The sequence below is a fragment of the Triticum aestivum genome, chromosome 3B, assembly GCF_018294505.1.
Source record: "Triticum aestivum cultivar Chinese Spring chromosome 3B, IWGSC CS RefSeq v2.1, whole genome shotgun sequence".
Lineage (NCBI taxonomy): Eukaryota > Viridiplantae > Streptophyta > Magnoliopsida > Poales > Poaceae > Triticum > Triticum aestivum.
This window is the reverse complement of record NC_057801.1, coordinates 810004264-810028608: the sequence shown is the minus strand read 5'-3', so window position 1 is coordinate 810028608 and position 24345 is coordinate 810004264. Positions and strand designations below refer to the sequence as shown.

Sequence of the window (24345 nt, the reverse complement as noted above, 5' to 3'; positions counted from 1 at the left end):
TACTTGGACAAGCATCCCACTTATGATTAACCTCTATTGCAAGCATCCGCAACTACAACAAAAGTATTAAGGTAAACCTAACCATAGCATGAAACATGTGGATCTAAATCAGCCCCTTACGAAGCAACACATAAACTAGGGTTTAAGCTTCTGTCACTCTAGCAACCCATCATCTACTTATTACTTCCCAATGCCTTCCTCTAGGCCCAAATAATGGTGAAGTGTTATGTAGTCGATGTTCACATAACACCACTAGAGGTTAGACAACATACATCTTATCAAAATATCGAACGAATACCAAATTCACATGACTACTAATAGCAAGACTTCTCCCTTGTCCTCAGGAACAAACGTAACTACTCACAAAGCATATTCATGTTCATAATCAGAGGGGTAATAATGTGCATATAGGATCTGAACATATGATCTTCCACCAAATAAACCAACTAGCATCAACTACAAAGAGTAATCAACACTACTAGCAAACTACTAGCACCAATCTCGGACTTGGAGACAGGAATTGGATACAAGAGATGAACTAGGGTTTGGAGATGAGATGGTGCTGGTGAAGATGTTGATGGAGATTGCCCTCTCTCGATGAGAGGAGCGTTGGTGATGACGATGGTGATGATTTCCCCCTCCTGGAGGGAAGTGTCCCCGGTAGAAAAGCTCCGCCAGAGCCCTAGATTGGTTCCGCCAAGGTTCCGCCTCGTGGCGGCGGAGTCTCATCCTGAAAGGTTCTCTCTGGCTTTTTTCTCATCGAAAGACTTCATATAGGAGAATATTGGCGTCGGACAGCCACCAGGGGGGCCACGAGGTAGGGGGCCACGCCCAGGGGGCGCCCCCCACCCTCGTGAGCAGGGTGTGGGCCCCCTGGCCTTCATCTTTGGTGATGATTTTTCTTTATTTATTTCAAGGTATTCCGTGGAGTTTCAGGACTTTTGGAGTTGCGCAGAATAGTCTTTCATTATTTGCTCCTTTTCCAGCCCAGAATTCCAGCTGCCGGCATTCTCCCTCTTCATGTAAACCTTGTAAAATAAGATAGAATAGCCATAAGTATCGTGACATAACGTGAAATAACAGCCCATAATGCAATAAATATGATCATAAAAGCATGATGCAAAATGGACGTATCACCTCACAGCCTTGATGTCATGCATATCAGGAAGAACATGTGCGAGAGTCTGCTTGGTACACTGCTCAACATGCTAGAGAGGACCAAAGATGGGCCGAAAGCAAGGGCATACTTGAAATCAATGGGCATCAGGAAGGAGCTTCACGCTAATGATGATGATGATCATGATCATGAGGCGAAGGACACGGAAAGTCATCGCAAAGGCAAAAAGGTCAAGAAGATCGGAAATGACTTCCCTCCCACGTGCTTCACTCTAAGTTAGGAGGAGATCGAGCAGTTTTTCACCTGCCTCGTAGGAGTAAAACTTTCGTACGGTTACGCGGGGAAGATAAGCAGATACCTAGACTCAGCGAAGCAGAAGTTCAGCGGGATGAAGTCTCACGACTATCACATGCTGATGACGCAGATACTTCCAGTTGCAATCTGTGGGATCATGGACACGCACGTCCGTGAAACGCTTTTTGGCCTATGCAACTTTTTCAACGTCATCTCTCGGAAGTCGGTTGGCGTGAGGCAACTCAGAAGGCTACAGGAAGAGATCGTGGCGATACTATGCGAGCTTGAGATGTACTTCCCGCCCGCATTCTTCGACGTTATAGTTCATCTGCTGGTCCATATCGTGGAGGATATCATCCAACTCGGGCCGACATTCCTGCATAGCATGATGCCGTTCGAAAGGATGAATGGTGTCATCAAAGGATACGTTCGCAACATGTCACGTCCAGAGGGAAGCATAGCCAGGGGCTTTCTGACCGAAGAGTGCATCTCCTACTGCACGAATTATTTAGGCATCAAGAACCACATTGGTCTGCCCGTCAACAGACACCTCGGTAGGCTCGCTGGATGGGGTCACCGCAAGGGTCGCCGTGAAATGCATGTCGACTTCGAGGGTCGACTCGCCGACTTTTAAAGAGCAAACCTAGTCGCGCTACAACACATAGACGTGGTCGATCCTTGGGTGGTAGAGCACAAAACCTTTATTGAGAAGACGTACAATGACCGAGGCCAACAGAGGACGGACGGAGATATAATCAAAGAGCACAACTCATGTTTCACGCGTTAGTTCAAGGAGAAGCTTCTGTCGTACCCTTTACATGAGGATTCTTTCGCGGAAGAAAAACTCATATTCACCTTGTCACAGGGTGCCGAGCACAACCTGATGACCTATGAGGCGTACGATATCAACGGCTACACATTCTACACCGATAAAAAGGACATGAAGAGCGATGGTTATCAGAACTCGGGGGTAACGATGGAACCCTACACCGGTAACGACAAGGACAGATATTACGGAAGGATCGAGGAGATCTTGGAGCTGAGCTACGCTGGAGAGAAGGTACCGATGTTTCATCTCAGATGGGCCAAGAGCGTCCTAAAAGAAGACCGGTATTTCACCACCATGGTTATACCCGAAGCCAAATCCAAGACCGCGGGCGCAAACGTCGCCGCGAAAAATGAGCCATGGGTACTGGCTTCCCAAGTGGACCAAGGCTTCTTCATTACCGACCCGTCAAAGCCCAGTCGTGTTGTCGTGAGGAGAGGCAAAAGGAAGATCATCGGAATGGATGGAGTCGCTAATGAGCAAGACTTCGACAAGTATGGCGACCCGAAGATGCAACATGACAACGACGATGAAGTGCCATACACCACAAGAAGAAGCAGGACCACCCTACCTAAAGGACATCCGTTCAAGAGAAGAACTCCATTTGCGAAAAAGAAGGGCAAGAAGATTATGAAAAGATAGCTAGCTAAGCTCGATTGTATTTAAATTGTAGTCTTCATTTCTCGATTGTAATGATATTTCTTCTATTCTAGTCCTCATGAATATTTATTTATGTTTATTCTGGTATTTATGTTTATTCTGGTATACCAATTTTTATTTGATGATATTTTTTGAACTCATGAATATTTTTAAATTTCATGGGCACGTTTTGAATTCATGAATATTTTTTCAAATTTGATGATATTTTTTCATATTCATAAATGTTTTAACAATTCACAAATGAATGCAATTAAGAATAAAAAAACAAATTTGATGATATTTTCAAATAACAAATTTGATGATATTTTCAAATAACAAATTTGATGATATTTTTTCATATTCATAAATATTTTCAAATAGCAAATTTGATGATATTTTTTCACATTCATAAATGTTTTCAAATTTGGTCGTCATTTTCTAAAAAAATATTATATGCAACTAAAAATAATTAAAAAAAGTTAGTAATGGCGCACCAGGAGAAGGTGCGCCATTGCTATCAAGGTACTTATGGCGCACCCCTAGGAGGTGTGCCATTGGTATACCAATTTTTATGATATTTTTTCAAATATTTTCAAATAACAAATTTGATGATATTTTCAAATAACAAATTTGATGATATTTTTTCATATACATAAATATTTTCAAATAAAAAATTTAATGATATTTTTCACATTCATAAATATTTCAAATTTGATCATCATTTTCTAAAAAATTATTATGCAACTGAAAATAACAAAAGTTAGTAATGGCGCACCAGGGGAAGGTGCGCCATTGCTATCACTGTGTTTATGGCGCACCCCTAGATGGTGCGCCATTGCTAACCTTCCCCCCTCTATGTAGGTGTGTTCTGTCCATCTCGCTGTCCCTCCCTCGCCAGACCCCCCTCGCCCCCCGCGCCCGCTCCACCGCCGCCGACGACCCCCCGCACTCGACGACCCCCGCGCCCGCTCCACCGCCGGAGCACTAGGAGGAGGAGGCCCGCGTCCACCAGGAGAGGAGGCCCGAGCACCTCGCGACCTCCCCGCCGTCTATCCCCACCTCCCCCAAGATCGTCGTCTCCGCCCTCCGTCGTCTCCGCTACGGCCACCACCTCATCGTGGTTAGGTAATCTTCATTGCCCTCCTCCCTCTACCTCTCTTCTCCTCTCTTCCTTCTCTCCTCCCTTCCGGCCATGCCCTCTGCTTCTCTCTTTTGCTAGGTTTAGGTCAAATCCCTCTCGAATTTAGGTCAAATTAGGTTCAAAAAATTGCTAATTTTGGTCAAATTAGCAAGTGTCCATCTTCTTGCTCTGTAGCAAGTGTCCATCTTCCTGTGTACATCTATGGCAACTAGCACAGCCGATTGATTGATTGATGATGCCTTTTGTTGTTGAATTGCTCATGTTCCTGGTCTGCTTATGTGTGTTAGAATCCTTTCCTTCACCGTCTCACACTTGGATAGCCTTTCCTGTCATAATTGATAGGGTTTGTGTGCTAAGCAATACTGTACATGGCAATTAGGTGCTTCACCTCTTAGTTATAGTGGATGCTCTATTTCCTGTGAGGCTGAGATGTGCACATGAAACTGCACATAGACCACCCTATACTCTACTGCTGGACAGTCACTCTTTATATGGCCATTTCGCCTGCTGTTGATATTCTCCTTCTAAATGCTGTTTTTTCTTTTGCGGGGGCCTTTGAAATGCTCTTTACATGCATTTGGCATGCTCTGTTGTCTACTAGCAGAGATGAATACTTTATAAGACCGACATGATAGCTATCATATTGCCATTCAGTATAGAATGGGGATTAACTTAGAATGGGGATTCATTGGTATAGATAAATTTTGTTAATATTCTTCAGGAAGCTTGCTTGAGCTGTTTATAGACTTGCTTGCTTGCTAGCAAAAATAGTAGCTTTGTTTACGGTGTTAACTAATTCATGCCACCAAATGTTAGAGACAAAGACCGGGTCTCTTCTAGTTTCCCATGAATTAATAAACCATGCATGGTATCAAGTGAGCCATGCACAGCCATGAAAACAGCTTGCTTGCTACAGTTTTAAATAGTTAGTCAAATGAATTGCTTGCTTGCTACTGCTTTTAGCTACTATTTTTATTCAAAAATTATTGGAGTTTATATCATATATATTGCTGGCATGTATTTCATATGTTCTGTAGCATTAAGGCTACATAGCATGCCATTTTTGTGCCTTGTATTAATTGCTTTCCCTACATGTTTGCAGGTTTAAGTGAAAAAAGAGGAAGAAAGGAGAATCAGGGTAGGGTTTCATGGCTAGAAGATATATTGCTGGGTTTTGTCTCCGACCATCGTTTCGTGATGATATTGTGGGGTTTTGTCTCCGACCATCGTGTCGTGGTGATATTGTGGGGTGTTGTGGGGTTGCAGCGGGGCGGGTGGGATAATGATTTTGCAGGTACCCTAAGAGGCCCTTGAGTTTGCCGGAATGTCGATTAACTTCCGTTCCGGCAAATTTGGGTACTCCATATGTCCTATTTTCAACAAAGGTCATGTTGAAATTTTTCGTGAATTTTAGCATGACTTTGCTAAAAATAGGACATATGAGGTACTTGAGACTAATGCATGGGCCGGGGTATCTTAGTACTTAATTAAGTAGGATCGACTGTTTTTTTGTCCATCACTCGATAAACTACATGTATGTGTATTTAGCATGACTTTTTTTAGGCAACACAGTGGGTGATCTTCCAACTGCATTTTTTCAAAGAAGATGCAAATGAATGAAATTGGCTCACCATGCCAAGGGAAATCAGGCTCAATGTAGGACAGATGCAGTTGATTTGCTATTCTTATGGAATAAATAATAGATGTTTAACTGAAACCATTTACTGTAGGACTTGCAAGCAGCTGTGCTTGCAAGTAGTAGCCCTTCTCTCTTCTTCTCATTTCTCTCATCTCAAGCAGTTAAAAACTTTATTTAATTAAAACTACTCCACACAAAATTAAATGGAACTTTTCAAACAAAAATGATCATATATATATGGAGTAAAGTTTCAGTATAGTTCCAAGCACAGTAAAGTTTCAGTAATGTTATGGAGTACTGAATTTTGCAATTTTGGTTCTCTGTAATTTTGCAATATTGCTTGCAGTCAGTATTGCTTTAATCTGTGAAAATTGGAGTAGCATTATTGCTTGCTCTGTAGTGCATTTTTGTTAGGGACCTGATACTCCATAGTGGTGCATTTTTACTGCAACCTAAACTGGAGCAAACTAGAGTAGGACCTGATACATTTAAGCCATTTGCTAGCACTTCTTGACTAAGACAATTCCTAACAATTTCTGTAGGTTTCCAAAATTTAGTTTTGTACCGCACACCGAAGTCCCAAGAAAGAAAACTGCAATCTGAAATAGATGATCAATTTTCAACCCTTGGATTAGTTTAGTATTTTTTCACACCCTCAGACACCCTTGCTTGCCATGTGTGTGAGAGAGATATTGAGAGGAGACAAGAAGAAGGGGGTTAGGAAGGGACTTGGACCTTAGCAATAACACATAACAGGTTCCATCCTAAAACACCTAGGCAATATCACAAACATCTCTCAATTGTTCCTTGACAATAACCAACTTTTTGGCGACATTCCTTGAGAATTAGGTTATTTGGTAAACTTAGAGATCTTGTTCCTTGACAATAACCAACTTTTTGACCAAACTTTTTCCTATTTAGAGCGAACATGGCCCACAACGATGAGGCCGGCGGTTCGGGTAAGCAATTCTGGGAGCTGTCCCAGGAGATGGAAGAAGAACCTAACCGCTATGAGGATGCCGCGGAAGACACCGATCCCGACTATACAACCCCTAGTGGCGTCGGGGATGACACCACTGATGGTGCCGCCGAGGATGCCACCACTGATGATGGCAGCGCACGCACAGATGGCAGCCAACCAAAGAGGCAACGGAAGGACCGGCGCCCGAACGTGCTCGGCACCGTCAAGCAGGAATTTACCGAAGTGTCCTCCAGTGGGCATCCAACGTCGCCCAAAGAATTAGTCAATGGGTACTCGGGACAACTCCGGTGCATTCTCCGGAGCACCATCTCGATCAACACCGAGAACCTAAGGCATCGTGACCGAGGGAATTTGCGCAACCTCCTCTTCACGAAGCTGCACGAACGATACAAGTTCCCCGGTGACATCACAAACACACGCCTCTCAGGGAATAAAGTGAACAGTGCCGCCCTCACGCAGATGAGCACGACCCTGCCTACTTAGAGAGATGCAGTGAGGAGAAGGATTCTAAGAGGTGATAGTTATGACAAGATCAAGGAGACAAATCCTGCGATCAGCGAAGCTGGCTACAAGGAGTTCAAGATCAAGTGAGAGAGCAACGCAACCGCAAAATCAAGTCAGTGGGGGAAAGATACGCGGGACTTGAACTTAGGGGTCCACAAACTCGGTCCCGGCGGTTACAGAGTGGCGGAACCTATATGGGACAAGGAGGACGCGGAGCGTGCCGAGCAAGGCCTACCTCCCCTCTTCGATAAATACCGTGACAAGCAGACCAGGAACTATGTCAGGGCCTGGTACAAGGTGGACCCGTAACAAAGGAGCTTACCATGGATCCGAAGACCAAGGCGCTTGAGCTTGTTCTGGTAAGGAATACACCCCCGCGTAATTAGCTCCATATGGTTGCATTCTAATTAATGAAGCCAAATTTCTAAATTGTTCACGTTCCTTCCGCAGGACACTGAAAGTAGTAGCGCGGGGTCGTCTCAGAGCTCCCCTTGGGACAACACTTTAAATAGGGTGTTGAACATAATGAAAAACAAGGATAAGTTCAGTAAGCCGTCGTCAGCTGGTCGTGTGGCCGGCAAAGGCTTGTCCACGAAATGGTCGGAATACTGTAACGCTGGGCGAAAGGAGAGAAAGACCAGCTCGGAAAGCCAGGAGCACGAGGTTCAAGAACTCAAGGCACAAGTGGCGCGGATTTCGGAGATGGTCAAAGAGCAAGTGCGAGACCAACTGGGAGCGACGATCACCACCGTTGTGCCTACCTTGATTGAGGGGCTGCAGGCGTGGATTGCGGGCGGCCAAATAGGGGCCGCCCCTGATTCCCAGCTTCACGGCCAGCAACTCGCACAACGCGCCGACGGCGCTATTGGTGTCTCTGGCGGAGGCGGTATTGGTGTCTCCGGCGCCGGCGCGGGCATTGGAGCTTAATGCACCCGAGTGTGGGAAGAATACGCCGGCCGGCACCTTGGCAGCAAGCGGCCCCTCCGTCACTTGCACGCCCACCGTTGGCAGTGCCTCGACATTAGCCAAGCTCGACGCCATCACAGTAACTAAGCCTCTCGGCCGATGACTTCATCTCCTTGCCTTTGACTGGGCATCCCTGACGCCCTACATGTTTTCCCAGGGCACTGTCGACGTTCCATGCACTCTCCTGCACTTCGTGGGCGGCGATTTGATCGATGTCGCCAAGTGTAGAATCGTTCAACCGGGCAACCCCATGTTCCACGGTAATCCGATGCCACCCACCGTGTATAGGGTTCAACTGGTTCGGGTGCTGCCAGGTTGCGACGACTTGTTACCTCCGTTTCGACCCGCTGGGGCCGACGAAGATGATGTGATGACCCTCAGCGCCTGCTTAAGCTGGCCCCTTCTTTGGCCGAAGAGCCAGATTCGTTTGGGGATGGGGGACACCACCCCATAGATAACACCGCCAGTCGTGCCGGCGCCAAGCCATGGCAAGACTACCGCAACGCTACCGGACATGCCGGACATGCATATGGCACAGGATCCAAACATGCATATGGCACAAGATCTGGACGACGATGACGGTACATTTACCAACGTCGATAAGTACTTCAAGGAACATGGGTATGGTGACGAATTCTTGGGGCCTCCTTCTCAAGAACCCAACCCTGCAAAAGACGATCGCGATCTAGTTGGTACCGCGGAGAAACCCAATTGCAACAGGCATCGTCTGGCGTTCAGTTCTCAGGAGATGCCTCCAGCTGCCGCCTTCACCGAGCCTCAGATAGCCGAGGTGCAAAATATTATCAGCCCCAACACACTCAAGAAGGCGGTCTCTGAGCAGAACTCGATCCCATTACAGCAGAAGAAGAAGGGACGGAAAAGAAAGAATAACAAGGGTGCAAGCCAGCCGGCACCGAGTACGATCCCTGCTCGGGACGGGCCACCTTCACCTAAGGATATCTCGAGGATGGTGCATGTGGCGGGTAGGCCGATGCTACCGACTAATCTGCTCAATGCTGCAACCGGTGTTATGCGGAGTCTGCATGACAGTGTTATTTCTTTGGAGAAGCGGCGTCTCTTCGAGAATGATGTGGCATACCAGGTTTTTGTGGCCAAGGTGCCAGAGGGCAAGGGCTTTGTCGATAGCACCATCGGGGGTATGATCATCCTGCGATTTGATGACATCTTCGCTATGTTTAACCTTCATCCGCTGCACTACACCTTCATTCGGCTATTTTCGCTAAGTATGGAGATGCGGATCATTAGAGACAAGACCCCGGACATCGTGATAGTCGACCCCTTCTACATGCGTGCCAAGATCTTGGGCAGCGCTGGGGACCGGCAAGTCGCGAGTTCATACCTCGAAGGCGTCATTCTGGCAAACCCAGATAAGGATAACTTCCTTGTGCCTTACTTTCCCAAGTAAGTCATCCCCTCACCGCCCCGTAACATACTATTTCTTAGATTTCGATCGTTCTTTTTTTTCTAATATTCCGTGTTTTGTGCAGTGACACACATTGCACACTCATCCTCGTAAGCCCGAAATATTCCATGGCCACGTATTTCGACTTGGACCGTCAGTCGAAGAAAGACTACACAAATATCAAGAAAGTTCTTGATGAAGCTCTTCCCGGCTACGCCAGATCTGGAGGCACCTTCAGCAGGCCAATTCGTAGGTACGGCAAGCATGTGTTCACCCACAATACGATGTTCCCCTCCGTCAAGCAGCCGCCTGGCGGTCAGAAGGATGCCTACTACGCCCTCCATCACATGCGAGTGATCATACGGGACCATAATCACCTCCTGCTACCAAATAATCTCAAAGATTGGGCCGCACGCTTGTCGGCAATCCAGGACGCGGACATCAGACAAGAATTCTTTTGCATCCAGTCGGAGTTTGCGGAAATCTTCCATCAAGATGTCCTTCGTACCTCGGGGCAGTTCTACCTCAGATATCAACCATCCAACAGTGAGATAGAAACAACGCTACAAATGCAGACTGACAACGACCGCGATTTTATGACCATCACGGTAGACGGCGGCTTCATCCACGCTCTGGTCCCTGAGTCGAGTCGAAAGTAGTGATGCTATGTAGTTCTGAAATATCGATTAGTAATTAAACTTTAATGAACTTGTATGTCTCTTTAGTTTGGACAGTCATTCAACTTATATGTAATCGATGCTATTTATTAGTAGGACCATGAATCGTGTTATTAATGTGTTGCTTTTCTCTTCCGATCCTTTTGTTGCATACTTATATATTGCTTATGCATTGTTTGTGAATTGCTACTAACGTTTTGTTTGTCTAGTGCATAGAGATGCCATCATATGTCGTGTACAAGGGTAAGGTTTCCGGAGTCTACGACGACTGGGAGTGTCGGGGACAGGTTCACCGTTTCAGCGGTAACAGTTACAAAGGGTACACCACTAGGGCGGAGGTGGAAGCTAGATACGCGCGCTATCTAGCGGGAGAGAGGAGGGAGCGTTGGAGGAACCAGATGAAGACCAGTTTCATCACGATGATGCTCATCGTGATGACCGCAGCTCTCTTCTATGTGATGGTAGTTTAGATGATCGATATCGACTTGCAATGTGAAGACAAACTCGCTACTCGCGGTCTCGAGACTTGTAATGTTCTAACTTTGTTCGGTATTTTGAATTCGGAGACTAATATGATGAATTGTATTCGATAAATCTGTTGTTTATATGTTGTGCTGTCTATATTCTGTGCAGTAATGTATTTTGTAACCTGTGCAAATATCAGAAAAGAAAAATATCCTAATATTCATAGTAGTGGCGCACCGTATTGCACTTTAGTGGTGCACTGTAATAAACACACCAGTGACGCATTATACTAAAATGCGTCATTAGTAACCCAAAGCACAAGGTAAAGATGGCCCCCTGGGAGGCATAGTAATGGTGCACATGTGGACATAGTAATGGCGCACTGTGTGGTGCACCACTATTATCTCGGATACTAGTGACGCAGCAGAGGTGCGCCATTACTATTTGTTACTAGTGGCGTGTTAATAGTGGCGCACCTATAGTGCGCCGTTAATAGCAAAAACAGATGTGCCACTAACATCCCTTTTTCTAGTAGTCATGGCATAATAGGGATGTTGTGGTGGACTGTATGCATGTTGAGAGAAGATTTAAATGCATGGCTTACTTGGAGTTGACGTGAACACTTTGCATGTCGAGAAAATTGGAATGAACTTTTTAAGAATATAGGATGAAGAAAGAGAGATATCATATCTCAATATCTTAATATAGAGACAGCTCTTAGCGTCAAACTCAAGATAACCCAGGTCTTTTCTATCACAAAACACATTAAATAAGAGATTTTGTAGACACAGTACCGTAAGATACAAATCCTTAGGCTGGTCGTAATGGTAGTATCATAGCTAGTATCATGCATGTCAACTAGGCAATTTTGATGAGGTATTATAGCATTAAATGAAGAAAGAGAGGGTGAAATATCATATCATGATACCGTATCATAATAAATGATATGCTACTTTGTGTCATGCATGGCAATAAATAGAGTACTACATGATACTACCATATGATACTATGCATTAGGGAGGTAGTATCATACACTAGTATCATATGCATGATACTAGTATATGATACTTTCCATTACAACCAGCCTTAAAGAAGTTGTGTCTAAATGTGTATGATCTGCTTAAGATACAATGCGTTAATATCACCTTGCCCCCTCAACTACACGGCTGTCCACTACCAATACGTTTGCATGAAGCATTAATAATTTTTTGGAGAAATAGAAATACATGAAGCATTACGTAATATCATGAGAAAGGAAGGCAGTCATCACAATGGAAAAACTAATATCATGCCTTGAAACGGGCCTAGAAATTGCACCGAGGATATTAAATGCTTGGAGTAATTCATCCAAAAAAAGAAAGATAAGTATTACGGCACAAATTAGGCATAAAAACCAAAAAAGCATCTAATAAAAACGCGCCCAGAAAAACTAAGCAAAATAAGTACATGCATTACATCCCCCCTCCTATATACCGCCTCAAACGCCTCCGCCTCGACCGATCCCATCTGATCGACCACCTACACCGTCCCAGATCAAACAGCCGCCAAGCACAAGCACCACGGGCGTTCCACCGGCCATGGCGCTCCGGCAGCTCTGCCTCTGCGGCCTGTGCGTGCTCCTCCTCCTGCAGGCCGTCCCGTCGGCCTGCGGCGGGCGCAGCCCCCCGCAGCCGTGCTACAAGACGGTGACGGGCGTGCCGAGCTGGTGCGCGGGGGAGTTCATCCTGGCGCTCTTCGACGGCGTCAAGAACCACCCCATCAAGGAGTACTGCTGCGTGCAGCTCGCCTGCGTCGGCGAGCCGACGTGCGCCTCCGTGCTCCGCGGCGTCTGCCCGCCCCCGAAGCAGTATCTGCCGTGCCCGCCGCACCAATACACGTAGCCTATATACATATATACATACAAGCGTGCGTGTGTGTGATGCGATCTGCAATTCGACCGTAATCTGGTCGTGCCTGGACGTTGTGCGCGGAACTGTAATAATCGATATGCAGTCCTTTTCAGTGTGGGACTAGTACTCCCTCCGTACCAAAATATAAGACATTTTTGCAGTTCAAATTAAATTGCAAAAACATACTCCCTCTGTCATTTTGATGAGAAATATTTTCGGACGGAGGGAGTAGTATAAAAGTCTACGGGGATGTCACTCCTGTCCCGCTCCCTGCTCGGCAGCTACCACTTCAGCAAAATGAATCGAGCGGAGATGCATGAGAAGAAAATATTGTTGACATCCTCTGCAACCCACGCAATGGGCCTGGATACCTGTGTTGCGAACTTGTATCACTTGTACTCTGCTCTGAGAGGGATCTCGTTTTCGTTTTTGATTTACTACTACGTTCTGATCACTGAAGCAGACGCGTAGTTGTCATCAACTGCTACTACAAAAGTTCTTTTCCAATGATCAACAACTGCACAACAGGCATATAATCTGCAACAAACGAACAAAATCACCAAGCCAGGAAGTAAGACGTTTGCCAAAATTTGGCAGCACAAAACCAAACGAGTTGCTCTTGCCAAGAAACCGGGATCAAACAAGCTCCAGGTTCCACGCAGAAGGATAAAAATCACACAAATACAATGAAGACGAACAGTTAGCAACGACCAAAACAAAACCACCACATTACATGATGAACTGCAACCATCTCAGTTAACATTTACTCCCTCTGTCCCATAATGTAAGAGCATTTTTGACACTAGCGTACTATCAAAAACAATCTTATATTATGAGACGGAGGGAGTAGAACACAACGATTCATGCAACCATCTCAGTTAACATAGAACACAACGGTTCATGCAACCTTCTCAGTTTAACATCTAGAACCTTCTCAGTTTAACATCTAGAACACGACGGTTCATGCAACCTTCTCAGTTTAACATCTAGAACCTTCTCAGTTTAACATCTAGAACACGACGGTTCATGCTACCATTGTAACTGTACATGTACAACCTACTCACAACCCGCTCCCCTACTATTCCTCCTAGACGGTGCAAAAAAAGGAAGCCCAAATGCTTCCCACAACAATACTCTCTGCAATTAGTACAAAATGAATTACAAAAATAGCTGGACGACAAACTGCTCATCCTTGTTTACAGCAAATCCGTCTAAGTCAATGGTATGGCCCATAGTATTGTTCCTTACATTCCACATTGCTAAAACGTTTATAACGACTTGTATAACCGACCATGTCTGTTCCTTGCAATCAACATTGTTCGCAACAATTTGCATCTGGACAGCATAGACGAAGCACTGCTGAAGGGTTTATCCTGTCGGTGCCCTTCCGCCCCAGCAAACCTGTCTAAAGCCATGGAGTGAGGCATACACGCTGAATGGTTCAAATATGCCCAGATACATCTTCCTGCTTCAAGAAAGCGACTTGTTCGCAGGTGCGCGTCACCAAGTGAAATCTTGTTATGTGACAATCATCAAGACACCCGCAGGAACCTACTTCCGATGCTTCCTTTTTGCTTCAGTCCTTGGCCTCTTCTCCTCTTCCCACTCTCTATCATGTGTTCTGCAATTTAACCAAGGATTGTTAGGGAAACAGAACTTATAGAAGCCATGAGTATATACATAAAAAAATATCTATACAAGAAATTGCGGTTCACACAGAAGCCATTACATAAACTTTTTACTTTTGTGCAGATTTAGAAAGAACATCAACCTATGTAATCATCTTCTGCAGCCTTATTTCTAATATATACCTTACTGCTGCTACATTTTTAAGGAAAGAAATTAAGCCTACTCATATCAATGTGACTACAAATTTATAGCAAAAAGCTCAAGCTACACTAAACCAACAGAAAGGTCAACACAAATTTAAAATGCTTATGACAAAACGAAGAATCACGCTGTTAAAAGGTGCTTCAAAAGAAGAGTATATTGTATTGAACAAGAGTAAGCTTCGAGCGCTCCCTATTTCTAAGTAGTAAGTACTCCCGCCGGTCAGAGTGTATAGGGCGTGCCCGTGTTCCTAAGTCCTCAATTTAATATTTAATAACTAATAAAATATATGTTATATGCCACCAAAAATATATATGTTTAGAAACTTTATTCGAAAACGAATCCGATGATACAGTTTTAGATGGATATATATAACAAATGTTTCATCAGTCAAATTGAGAGCCTAAAAACCCACACCGACGCTATAAACACATGGTTTCAGAGTCGCGCGACTAGTTGACGAGTCACACTGCCAGGGTTGACTCAAACCCCTTGACTAGTCGAGACTAGACGCAACTCGTCGACAGGCCAGGCTCGACTCGTCACGAGTCGCTAGCGCTGAACAACTTGTCGACTCATTGACTCGAAAACCATGTATAAACCCGACCAAAGGGGGTACCAATTCTGCATACACCAGACATTGACCTTGGTTTTGGTAGAGCTAGGATTTAACGGTGTCGCCCATATGGCTAAAATTGGTCATAAATCTCATAGTTCTCTATCAATGGAAACAAATACTTTGGATGCTAGCAATTCTTGGTAAGTCATTACTCCATTGAACTGTCTGCGTCACGCAGCTATTTGTGTGCTAACAAAGTGACAACCATTTAGTTATGTGTTTCTCTACATCATTATTGCACACGAGTATTTATGCTTTTCAGTTGTTAAACCACCTTCGAGGTAGCTTTCTAAATAGTGCTAGCTTGGGAACACAAGTGATTAGTTACCAGCCATACCGTACCTAGCTAAGTGCATGACACCATGTTACCTATTAAAATTTATGAAGGTGCAATGGTGAGTTTCCTACATACTTTACCTGCATAAGGACTTGTAACCTGGGAATGCAATCATTATTTTATTTGACTAAATATTGTTCTTCAATTTAGAAACAGGCAGGCCGGCAGCATACTAGAAAAGGTTAAAGGAAAATTGCGCCACAATTTGCACAAGATATTGCAGTTCACGATCTTGTATGTGCAGAGCATCTGAAATTTAAGGGGTTTTTTTTGTAAAAGCGATGATTTTGCAACTTCATTCAGTCGATACAAAACTGATCCTTCCCTAAAACAGATTGAGTGTTTCACATGACAGCTAATAAGGTATAAATAACACATTGCAAAGTGGAAACACTTGTAATGCATGGTTAGTTCAATGAGATCATTGTTTCCTAAACTTACTGGTCAGCCTCTCTACGACTTGTCTTGCTTGTTGAATCCTTGGCATGCATCCTAGGAAGGTCATCAGCATGTGATGGCCGATGCTGTGAAATAGCACCCTTTCTTTCTCTCTCTCGTATTTCAAACTGTGAGTTACCAGGTCCAACGCTCGGAGGCTGTGGAGCAGAAGGCGCGTATTCCCCAGCTTCCAAAGCAGACTGTTCTCTTTTAACCTTCCGCCGTTTGGATGCACTATTAGGATCACTATCTTCTTTCACAGTATTAACTTTGTCCCTATCCCTGTCGTCTACCTGCATAAGTAACAAAGTATTAGAGGTCAAGCAAGAATGTCCATTACAATCCCAAGAGTGATTTGCATGCCAAGTCACATCATAAATGCCATAGAACTGTTCAGTAGATGAGTAAGTACAGAGCACAAGACACGGATAAACTTTTATAGATATAACTGAACTAATGAGCAAATAAATTATCACAGATCACAGAAGAGTATTAGGAGGTAAAGAAAAGTTTACCTTGCTTGATGAAACATCCCTATCTTCACGCTTTCTATCCCGGAGATCTTCCTCTCTTCGGTGCTTCCCATCATCCTGTGAGAGCGGAGCATTCTCCTCCAAGTGCCACCTTTCTTTCTCATCACGCCTGGGAGACGACCGTTGGGTATGCCTGGTGCTGCTGCCCCTTCGGTCACTGTCTTCATCTCTTCGGTTAGCAGCGACTGATTGGGGTACAAAACTAGTTGGAAGAGGTGGAGGTGGTGGCAAGCTTTGCCCTCGGAAGCGTTCATCAGAAGTATGTGCTCGGTCTATGGGTTCATGCTTAACAGTATGTGCTCGGTCTATGGGTTCATTCTTAATAGCATATGCTCGATCTATGGGTTCATTCTTAATAGCATATGCTCGATCTATGGGTTCATGCTTAATTTTGTTCCTCTCCTCCTTATTCCTGTCTTCTCTTCCTTTTTCAGGAACTCTGTCTTGCATCTTTTCAATAGAACGCTCTCTCCTTTCCAATGATCTGTCTGTTGGTCTTTCAACCACGTCTTCTCCACGGCGCCTCTCGGACCGGTCTGCTTTTTCTCTATGATCTCTGTCATATTTATCATCGAACTTTTCTTTTAATTTCTCTGCCCGAATTAGGTTTTGTTCCTCACTAGCACCTCTCTCATGATCCACAGAACGAGATTTATCTACTGATCGTGAGTCCAATTTTTTTTCTTTGTCCGTATGGTGCTCCGTCAAGTCACCATCCCTGCCTTCAATCTCTCCTTTCCTTCGTTTACCTGTCCTCTCTTGTTCTTCAACGGGAACAGATCTTTTTTGCTGTTTCACGGTAGAATCAATCAAGTCAGCAGATTCACCTTCACCGGTGGGATTAGCTGTTCCACCGCTATGTGCAGCCAATACTGTTGATCTTTGGGAGGATGCAGATACCTTTCGTGGTGCCGGATGTATATTACCATTTGTGCCAACCAACGGACTAGTGGGATTAGTATCCAGCACACCATCAGCTGCCTGAGACAATACTTCTCTGTCAACAGGAATAGCAGAGGTTTGTTGATTAAGACCCCTGCTAGTAGATCTCCCAGGTTTTGCATCTTCCTTCACCACATCATGCTTAGATACCTTTGCAGCATTTTGTACAGCACGCTTTTGTGCCGCTCTTGTCTGTTAATAAAAATGATTAGAACAATGCAAACCAAATGTCCAGTACTAAAAGGCTCACTAATAACTGCTATGTTCCATGACATACTAAAGGACCATAAATAGAACAAGGGGATTTTGTGCTACCAAGAACACCTCAAGCTGTTGTTTAGAAAATTCCACAAAAAAATGTTGTGTTATAAAGTTTTGAAAAATTCCTAAAATTTTACACGTAGAAATACACTTAGCTACTTATAAAAATTCCTGAAAAAGGTACATCCATCTGCGGAAAAAAGACAAGAATGAAGGGCTAAAATAGAAAATATTTTTTCACCATTTATAGTGTGTGGACAGGTCCATAAAATGCTAATTTTGTACTAAAATGTACAAATACACATACTATTGCCATATGCGCATTTTAGAAAGTTTTTGCGATCCCAAAACCCTTTATGGAGTCAAGCTCGCATGAGCTTTTCCTATAAATTACCCAATTGTTACCGTCCACATTATAAACTGAGAGGTACCTCAGGTTCTGCAGTAGGCTTCAAGACTTTAACTCCATCATCGGACAAAAGTTTCAGAGGTTCATCCACACCACGTGCAACCCCTGAACCTTTTCCTTGTGCAGAGGAAGATGGTATTTGAATATCAGATCCGTTTGTAGTCGAGGCATTCTTCTTATGGGCATCAGGCTTCATTGCATTTTCTGACCTTTCATGCCTACCCTCTACAGATTTTGCACGAACGCTGTGATCTTTTGCTGTCGAGGGATCTGCATACTGATTTCCTGTAGGATATCCAAGGAATAGTTATGCTCCAGTTAATCATAGTGGTTGTGGAAAAAAACTGTATCTTCTACTTACCAGCAATAGGTATTGCAGGCACTGGCTTCAGATCAAGGTGACCCATGCCAAACTCTTCTTCAGATACCCATGAACTCTGCATAATAGTCAGGAAATCCACACATACATCTCATAATCATGCACAAAGGGGAGTCTCCTGATACAGAAAAAAGGCACAAGCAAAGAAGTGGTAACACTTACCTTCCGAGCTGCCAGAGCAGCAGCTACACCAGTGGCCAGTACTTTCAGATCTTCTCTCTCATCCCCCTTTAGCTTCGCAACCTGGTAAACATATTTGTGAGCAATAGCCCAGCAGCATATCATAAATGCTGACTAATGATGTATTTACCCTTTTCTCAATGTTGATACCGCTTTTTCGCATCACAGGAAAAATACTAGTTATCTTTGTGAGAACAATAAGGGCGTTTCTGATTTCCATGTATTCTTTTGATTCCATACATTGATTAAGCACCTTGGTAATTCTTCCACTCCATTTCCAATGAACCTTTCAAAAGTACAGAAAAAAGATGTTCAAAAACATATGCAAAGAATGTAGCAGGACAACAGCACAAAATTTTGGATATTAGAGATTCACTTGTGCTTATTATTTTTGTTAATTCAATTCAGGTGACGTGAATAAAAAATGTAGAGAGCAAAGCAGCACATGGCAATAATAGATACTAGGATCCATGAAAGCATGCTGAATTTATACCTGGATTCAAGAAACAGAAATTTCACCAAGAAAAATGTACAGATGCTCACAAATAATAAGTATACGCAGTGGATCATTTTGTACATGTACAAATACATATACACATCATTGAAAACTTGCAGGTATTAACATTTTATTAAAGAGGTAGCCACTACACTACTGTTGCACAGCTCACATGTGACCAAATGTACAGCTCAATAAAGCCAACACGTCTAGCACATGCAGCAACAACTGCCACATCTGAAATTCCTTTTAAATAGAAAGGCTACATGATAGGGCAGCACCACAATTCATGAACTGAGCGCCAACACGTTGGACATGAAAAAGAACATGGGGCTTGGTTACTAAGAGCAAGTTAGCTTGCCACATTTTTGCAAATGTAACGAGCTGACATACTATGAGTAGAAATATTTTATTCCTGAGGAAGCATCCATATCTAGGAATTAGCATGCTCACAGACTCACACAATGTGCCATTTTATGAACACTGGAGACACCAGATTTAGATTGAATGAAAAGACAGTTTGTGAATTTGTGAAGAAGTTCATTTGCAAAATTGTGAATCCATTAAATAGCCCATCAAAATCTGGTGTGGAACAGTTTACACTATACAGTAGGAGTTGGCACCTAAACATGGTTTTTTGTATTTAGAGCTAAGACAGAACGAAATTTATTTTCATATGCTCATCTATGAAGCAACATAATAGATTTATTTTCTATGTTGATTACATGCCTAACAAGAACCTTACTTGTGCACCAGATTGTGCTTTTATACTTCAAATAACCCCTAGGAACTCCTATGAATTGGCATACAACCGTATCATGCAACTTGAGTAAAACTTAGTCCTAAAATTTTAGTAATGGTGATCAAAGCACAGAACAGGCTTTCTATGTTTCGATCACCACTACAGTTTTTAGGACCAAGCTGTACCAAGGAAATGACAAGCATACAGAGCTTAATTATGCGACACACATAACTTCAAGGAGTGTGTAAAGCATACTTTAACGAACTGAGGATAAGATACGCGTTGACTATTTGGAAATCTGAAGTATACAGCGAATCCCGGCTTATTTCCACATTCACGCTCATATACTGATTCGTCACTCTGCAAAAAGTTGTATTATGCAAACTCAGAAGCACAAAAACAACGTAATAACCATCAGGAAAGCTATGGCGAAGAGTGTATAGCACACTTGAATCAAAAAGCTACCTTCCAATGGTAAGCCATCTTCAGGGTCTCATGAAGAAACCTTCCAAGCCTGCCAGCCTCATATTCGGTACAACAACAGATCATTGGCTGTAGTGTCTTGCAGATGAAAACATCTATATGATTCACCGTGTTGAAAAATGGAGTCCCAAGTGAATGCATCATCTGGACGAATGTAGCACAATACACAGCATCCTGCATGCTAAGAACACAGCGTGGATATATGCACCGCTGGAGAAATTCCATGTTGATCTTCAGTGCGTCCGGACTGGAACTCAGCCATTTATCCTTTTCACGGGTTAGCCTTTGGAGCACTGATATAACGTGCTGTTGATGCTTGTCAGATTCATTGTTCAATTTGTCCAGCAAATCTTGGATTCTCTCCTTGTCCTTCTTACGCCGTGATATTGCAATGCTAGAGTTATCTGAGCTATCTTCAAGTTGTTTGAGATTTTCATGCAGCTTCTTGATTTCTGCATCATAACGATCTTTTGGAAAATGAAGATCATACAGTGTTAAACCCCAGAAAGTAGCATACAATTCAGGTGAAAGACCGTTCCACGCTTTTGCTGGCAAAATTGTTCGGATTGTGTTGAGAAGATCTGACCACCTGTAAGAAAACAGAATACAGCAAACTACATATGATCAAACCTAAAATACTATCAATGAAGTTCAACCAAGTCCATTTAGAAACATAAAAATTGAACCAAAGTTAACTTCAAGGAGGCTTAAACAGTTAAATTATAAGTTTCTAAAAGCAATCATTCTTAAGGCATAAGGTAGGTTCATTTTCTAGCCAATACTGGACAACTCATGGGCAACCAAAAGCTTTAATAAAAATTTGCCTAGCCAATTGTATGGTAGAGCTAAGTTGGCTCAAACCAAACATACCCATAGGAGCTATTTCCCTACCAGTTTCCAAGGACACAAGATCTTCACTTATCTTTTAGTGGTAAACAGGAGAGGATCTATTCTCATAATTGTACCCCGATGTTCTAAAGGGTGCATATTTTATCTGAACTTGCCATCCTTTGTAATTTACTTCTCAATTTATTTTCAACATAAACCCAAAAATGAAAATGGAATAACTAAGACGTGCTATTTTCAAGCTCCCAGAAACACTTGTACCCTTTGTTTGGAAGAAGAAAAATCAAACAGTGTATTTGGAAGTTCCAACAAAAACTGACAAGAAATCACACTACAATGTGTTCATTTGTGGTCTGCACAATAAATAAATGGACAATGGACTAAACTAGTACAGCAACTATCTGTAAAACCTTTTTTTCATGGACAATGCGTATATTTGCATGAAAATTTGCAAGTGCACAGAGTATTGCAATATTTCCATGTGAGGGTTTTTTGACAATATTTTGCAATGTGGATTTCGTTAGACATGTGTAGGTGAGCCAGGCGTTGTCTGTGATGACTCATACCATTGAATAGATGATTAAACGACTCTCCACAGATGTTCATAAAAGCTTACATGATTGACTTCTGAGATGAATCGCCATGCAAGATCATTTCATCATATGATACAGACTCCCCTTCATTGTCATCCAGAGGCCAACAGGCCTCGCCACCGTTAGCGCTTCTGAAAAGCCTCATTACAGGCCGGTATATAAGAAAAGCAACCTAGAATGAAAAAAAATGCTAAGATGTTTACTCAAGTGGAGGCATGATAAAATTATGAAATCAGCTCGCACATTGAAAAAAAAATGGAGTGCACAAGATATGAGTGTATTACGTCTGGCTCGATATGATATTTATAAACCAGATCTTCCAGCGGAGGTATTAGTTGAACATAGGTTGATGGAGCTATGGCACTTGAAAGAAACTCGGCATACTGAAGTAGTATTCCATGGCATCTATCGAACTGCTCGCTAACCATTTTGATATATGTGGCATCTGCATTTATTATAATCCTGAAAACAATAGCAACATTATCAAGTTTAAAAGAGCAGTGCAAAGAGTAAGAACTTAATATGACAAGCTTTAGGCTAAAACATGAATCCCAGAATGCAGATAATAAAGCTTTACATAATTGTTGCTTTCTAGATATTTTCTTCGACATATATTTCCTAAAAAGTAATTGCATGATTCCAGAAATTCAGTAAAGAATTGCATTCAATTAGGATGCATCTATAATAACCATCAGTCTGTTACCTATATGAAATAAAGTCCACTTAGTTGAGAGAGCAGAACAAAATAAGGAGGGGGGAAAGGGCACAAAAGATTTAGCAAGTTGGAACAAAATCTTACTTGGATCTGTGTTGGGCAATGAGCAGTAGTAGAGGAATTGCAAGTTTGGGTTCATCTTTTGGAAGCAAAGAATCCCGCAATTTGTTAATAGACTTATTCAGGACCTACAAAAAACGATTTGGTAAGCTGTTTATTTGACCTTATCATGAAATAGAGAAAAGAAGCCTTGATTCTTCGCAAAACCTTATAGTTCCGTGTTGATCCAAACAGCGAAGATTGAAGCCGCAACGTTTCACTTCCTGCCATAGCATCAACCTGTTCATCAGTCATGTTCTCAGTGTACTGTACATTTGCCATTTGCTGAATGAGTTCCTGCATGGTACATCAATTTAAACTTCAGATTCATACAATACAAAAGCAGCAAGAAAGTTTCGACATAGCCAACAAACCTCAAGTACAACAAGCTCAGTACCCAATCCTTTCTTCAGTTGATTAACTATGTATTGGAAGAGGCATTTAAGCTCCATGGAATGATGCTTCTTGCAGCTGTTAAAGTTTATTTGTTCAGAATAGAAGCATAAAGATAAAATTGAAGACAATAATAATATTGGGAAGGGAAGCACAAGCCCCCCAGTGATTATAGAACTACTGCTTGCATTTTCAAAGCATTAACATTAAATGTAATTAACAAATAGTAACAAGGATCTGGAGTCTTGGCAAATGGTGATATTTCATTGTACACTTCTGTAGACGCGATGTCATAATGAGCAAACAAATGAGAGGGGAAAACTCAAGATTATGCACAAGATAATGGCAGGGGGTCCTTAGTGGTAAAACAAAAGGTAAACCTCTAAATATTTAGTTTGTAGATTGGTTACCTAATGCTGCATTAGCATATCTAAAATCATTGTCACGAGTGTTTGACATAATGTATAGCAAGCTTAGCTAACGATGCAAGAATGCAAGTACGAAAATCTTTGTGATATTTATTCAAAAGAAATTGCATCCTGCTCAGATATTCGTTACATTAAGTTTGATGCTAACCACTACAACACAGAAAAATGTCAAAAGCTCAAAGCAAATTTTAAATGGTTATAGTACCAGATCATTGTTTGTTCTATAAAAGCCATATGACAAAAGCACATAATATGCCTAATAAGCAAGAAGATACATGACTGAATGTCACTGGATAATCAAGTTTAACTAAAGTACACCACATCATGTTTTGTGTAACTAATATGATCACAGGCAGGAGCCAAAACTACATACAGGTGTCCCCAGAATGATGCCAGACACTGAAGCCAGTCTGACAGGTTAAGGCCGTCATCCTTTACTTTCTCACGACCACCTTGAGCCAACCGTTCGATTACAATATATTGCAAAATATCATATTCCAGCTGTAAAAGAAGCACATTTAGACAACGGTGTAAACTTGACATAGAAGCAATTGAAAGACACATGCAGAACAATTACAATCAACTCTAAAAAGGGCATGAGCATCTGTATAAAACATGCATCACATACGCAGCCAATACCTGAGTCAAGTATTTAAAAGCATCCACAACTGGATTTATCATGTCCCTGTATGCTTCAACCTGAAAGTTGTGACAATGTAGAGGTAAAAAGATGAAGGAACTGAAGATAAAGCATAATTACACAAGTCAAGGAAGGATTGCAATTAGAAAGGTGAGCTTCCAGAATCATTGAATTGTCATAATTAACCAATTAAAAATAATATATTCATAAATCATTTGGTCAGACTACTAATGCAAATCGGTTGCTTCATTAAGTGATGTGTACCCATAAGGGGCAGGTTCCCTCTGCACATGTACACAACTACATATACCATTCTATTACTAATATGGAGGAGCAGTAGGAGGCTCTTATGCTTTCTGGTCCAAAATGTAAATAAAAAAATTCGCTCCATTGACATTAATCATTTGCAAAGAACCCCCC

General features: G+C 42.6%; 2 protein-coding genes across 4 annotated transcripts in view; one reads left to right on the top strand and one right to left on the bottom strand.

Moving 5' to 3' along the window:
• Window positions 1–12121: 12121 nt before the first annotated feature.
• Window positions 12122–12604, top strand: LOC123066769 (uncharacterized). The gene has a single exon (XM_044489788.1). The coding sequence runs from the start codon at window positions 12251–12253 to the stop codon at window positions 12551–12553; it is 303 nt and encodes a 100-aa protein (XP_044345723.1). The 5' UTR covers window positions 12122–12250; the 3' UTR covers window positions 12554–12604.
• An 836-nt stretch (window positions 12605–13440) lies between these two features.
• The window catches only part of LOC123072582 (THO complex subunit 2), an 18126-nt gene continuing 7221 nt past the window's right edge, over window positions 13441–24345 (bottom strand). The window contains exons 18-34 of one of the 3 annotated variants that reach the window (XM_044496159.1): window positions 23925–23984; window positions 23659–23786; window positions 22839–22935; window positions 22633–22761; window positions 22450–22553; window positions 21935–22112; window positions 21674–21822; window positions 20194–20800; window positions 19984–20088; window positions 18621–18776; window positions 18473–18553; window positions 18293–18368; window positions 17954–18216; window positions 17220–17453; window positions 16302–17108; window positions 15790–16079; window positions 13441–14183 (exon numbers count right to left, since the gene is read on the bottom strand). In XM_044496159.1, coding sequence (XP_044352094.1) covers window positions 14114–14183; window positions 15790–16079; window positions 16302–17108; window positions 17220–17453; window positions 17954–18216; window positions 18293–18368; window positions 18473–18553; window positions 18621–18776; window positions 19984–20088; window positions 20194–20800; window positions 21674–21822; window positions 21935–22112; window positions 22450–22553; window positions 22633–22761; window positions 22839–22935; window positions 23659–23786; window positions 23925–23984 — 3534 coding nt within the window. In that variant the 3' untranslated portion in view covers window positions 13441–14113. Of the gene's footprint in view, window positions 14184–15789; window positions 16080–16301; window positions 17454–17953; window positions 18217–18292; window positions 18369–18472; window positions 18554–18620; window positions 18777–19983; window positions 20089–20193; window positions 20801–21673; window positions 21823–21934; window positions 22113–22449; window positions 22554–22632; window positions 22762–22838; window positions 22936–23658; window positions 23787–23924; window positions 23985–24345 lie in introns of all 3 variants that reach the window. The other 2 variants (XM_044496157.1, XM_044496158.1) reach the window with 2 other exon arrangements.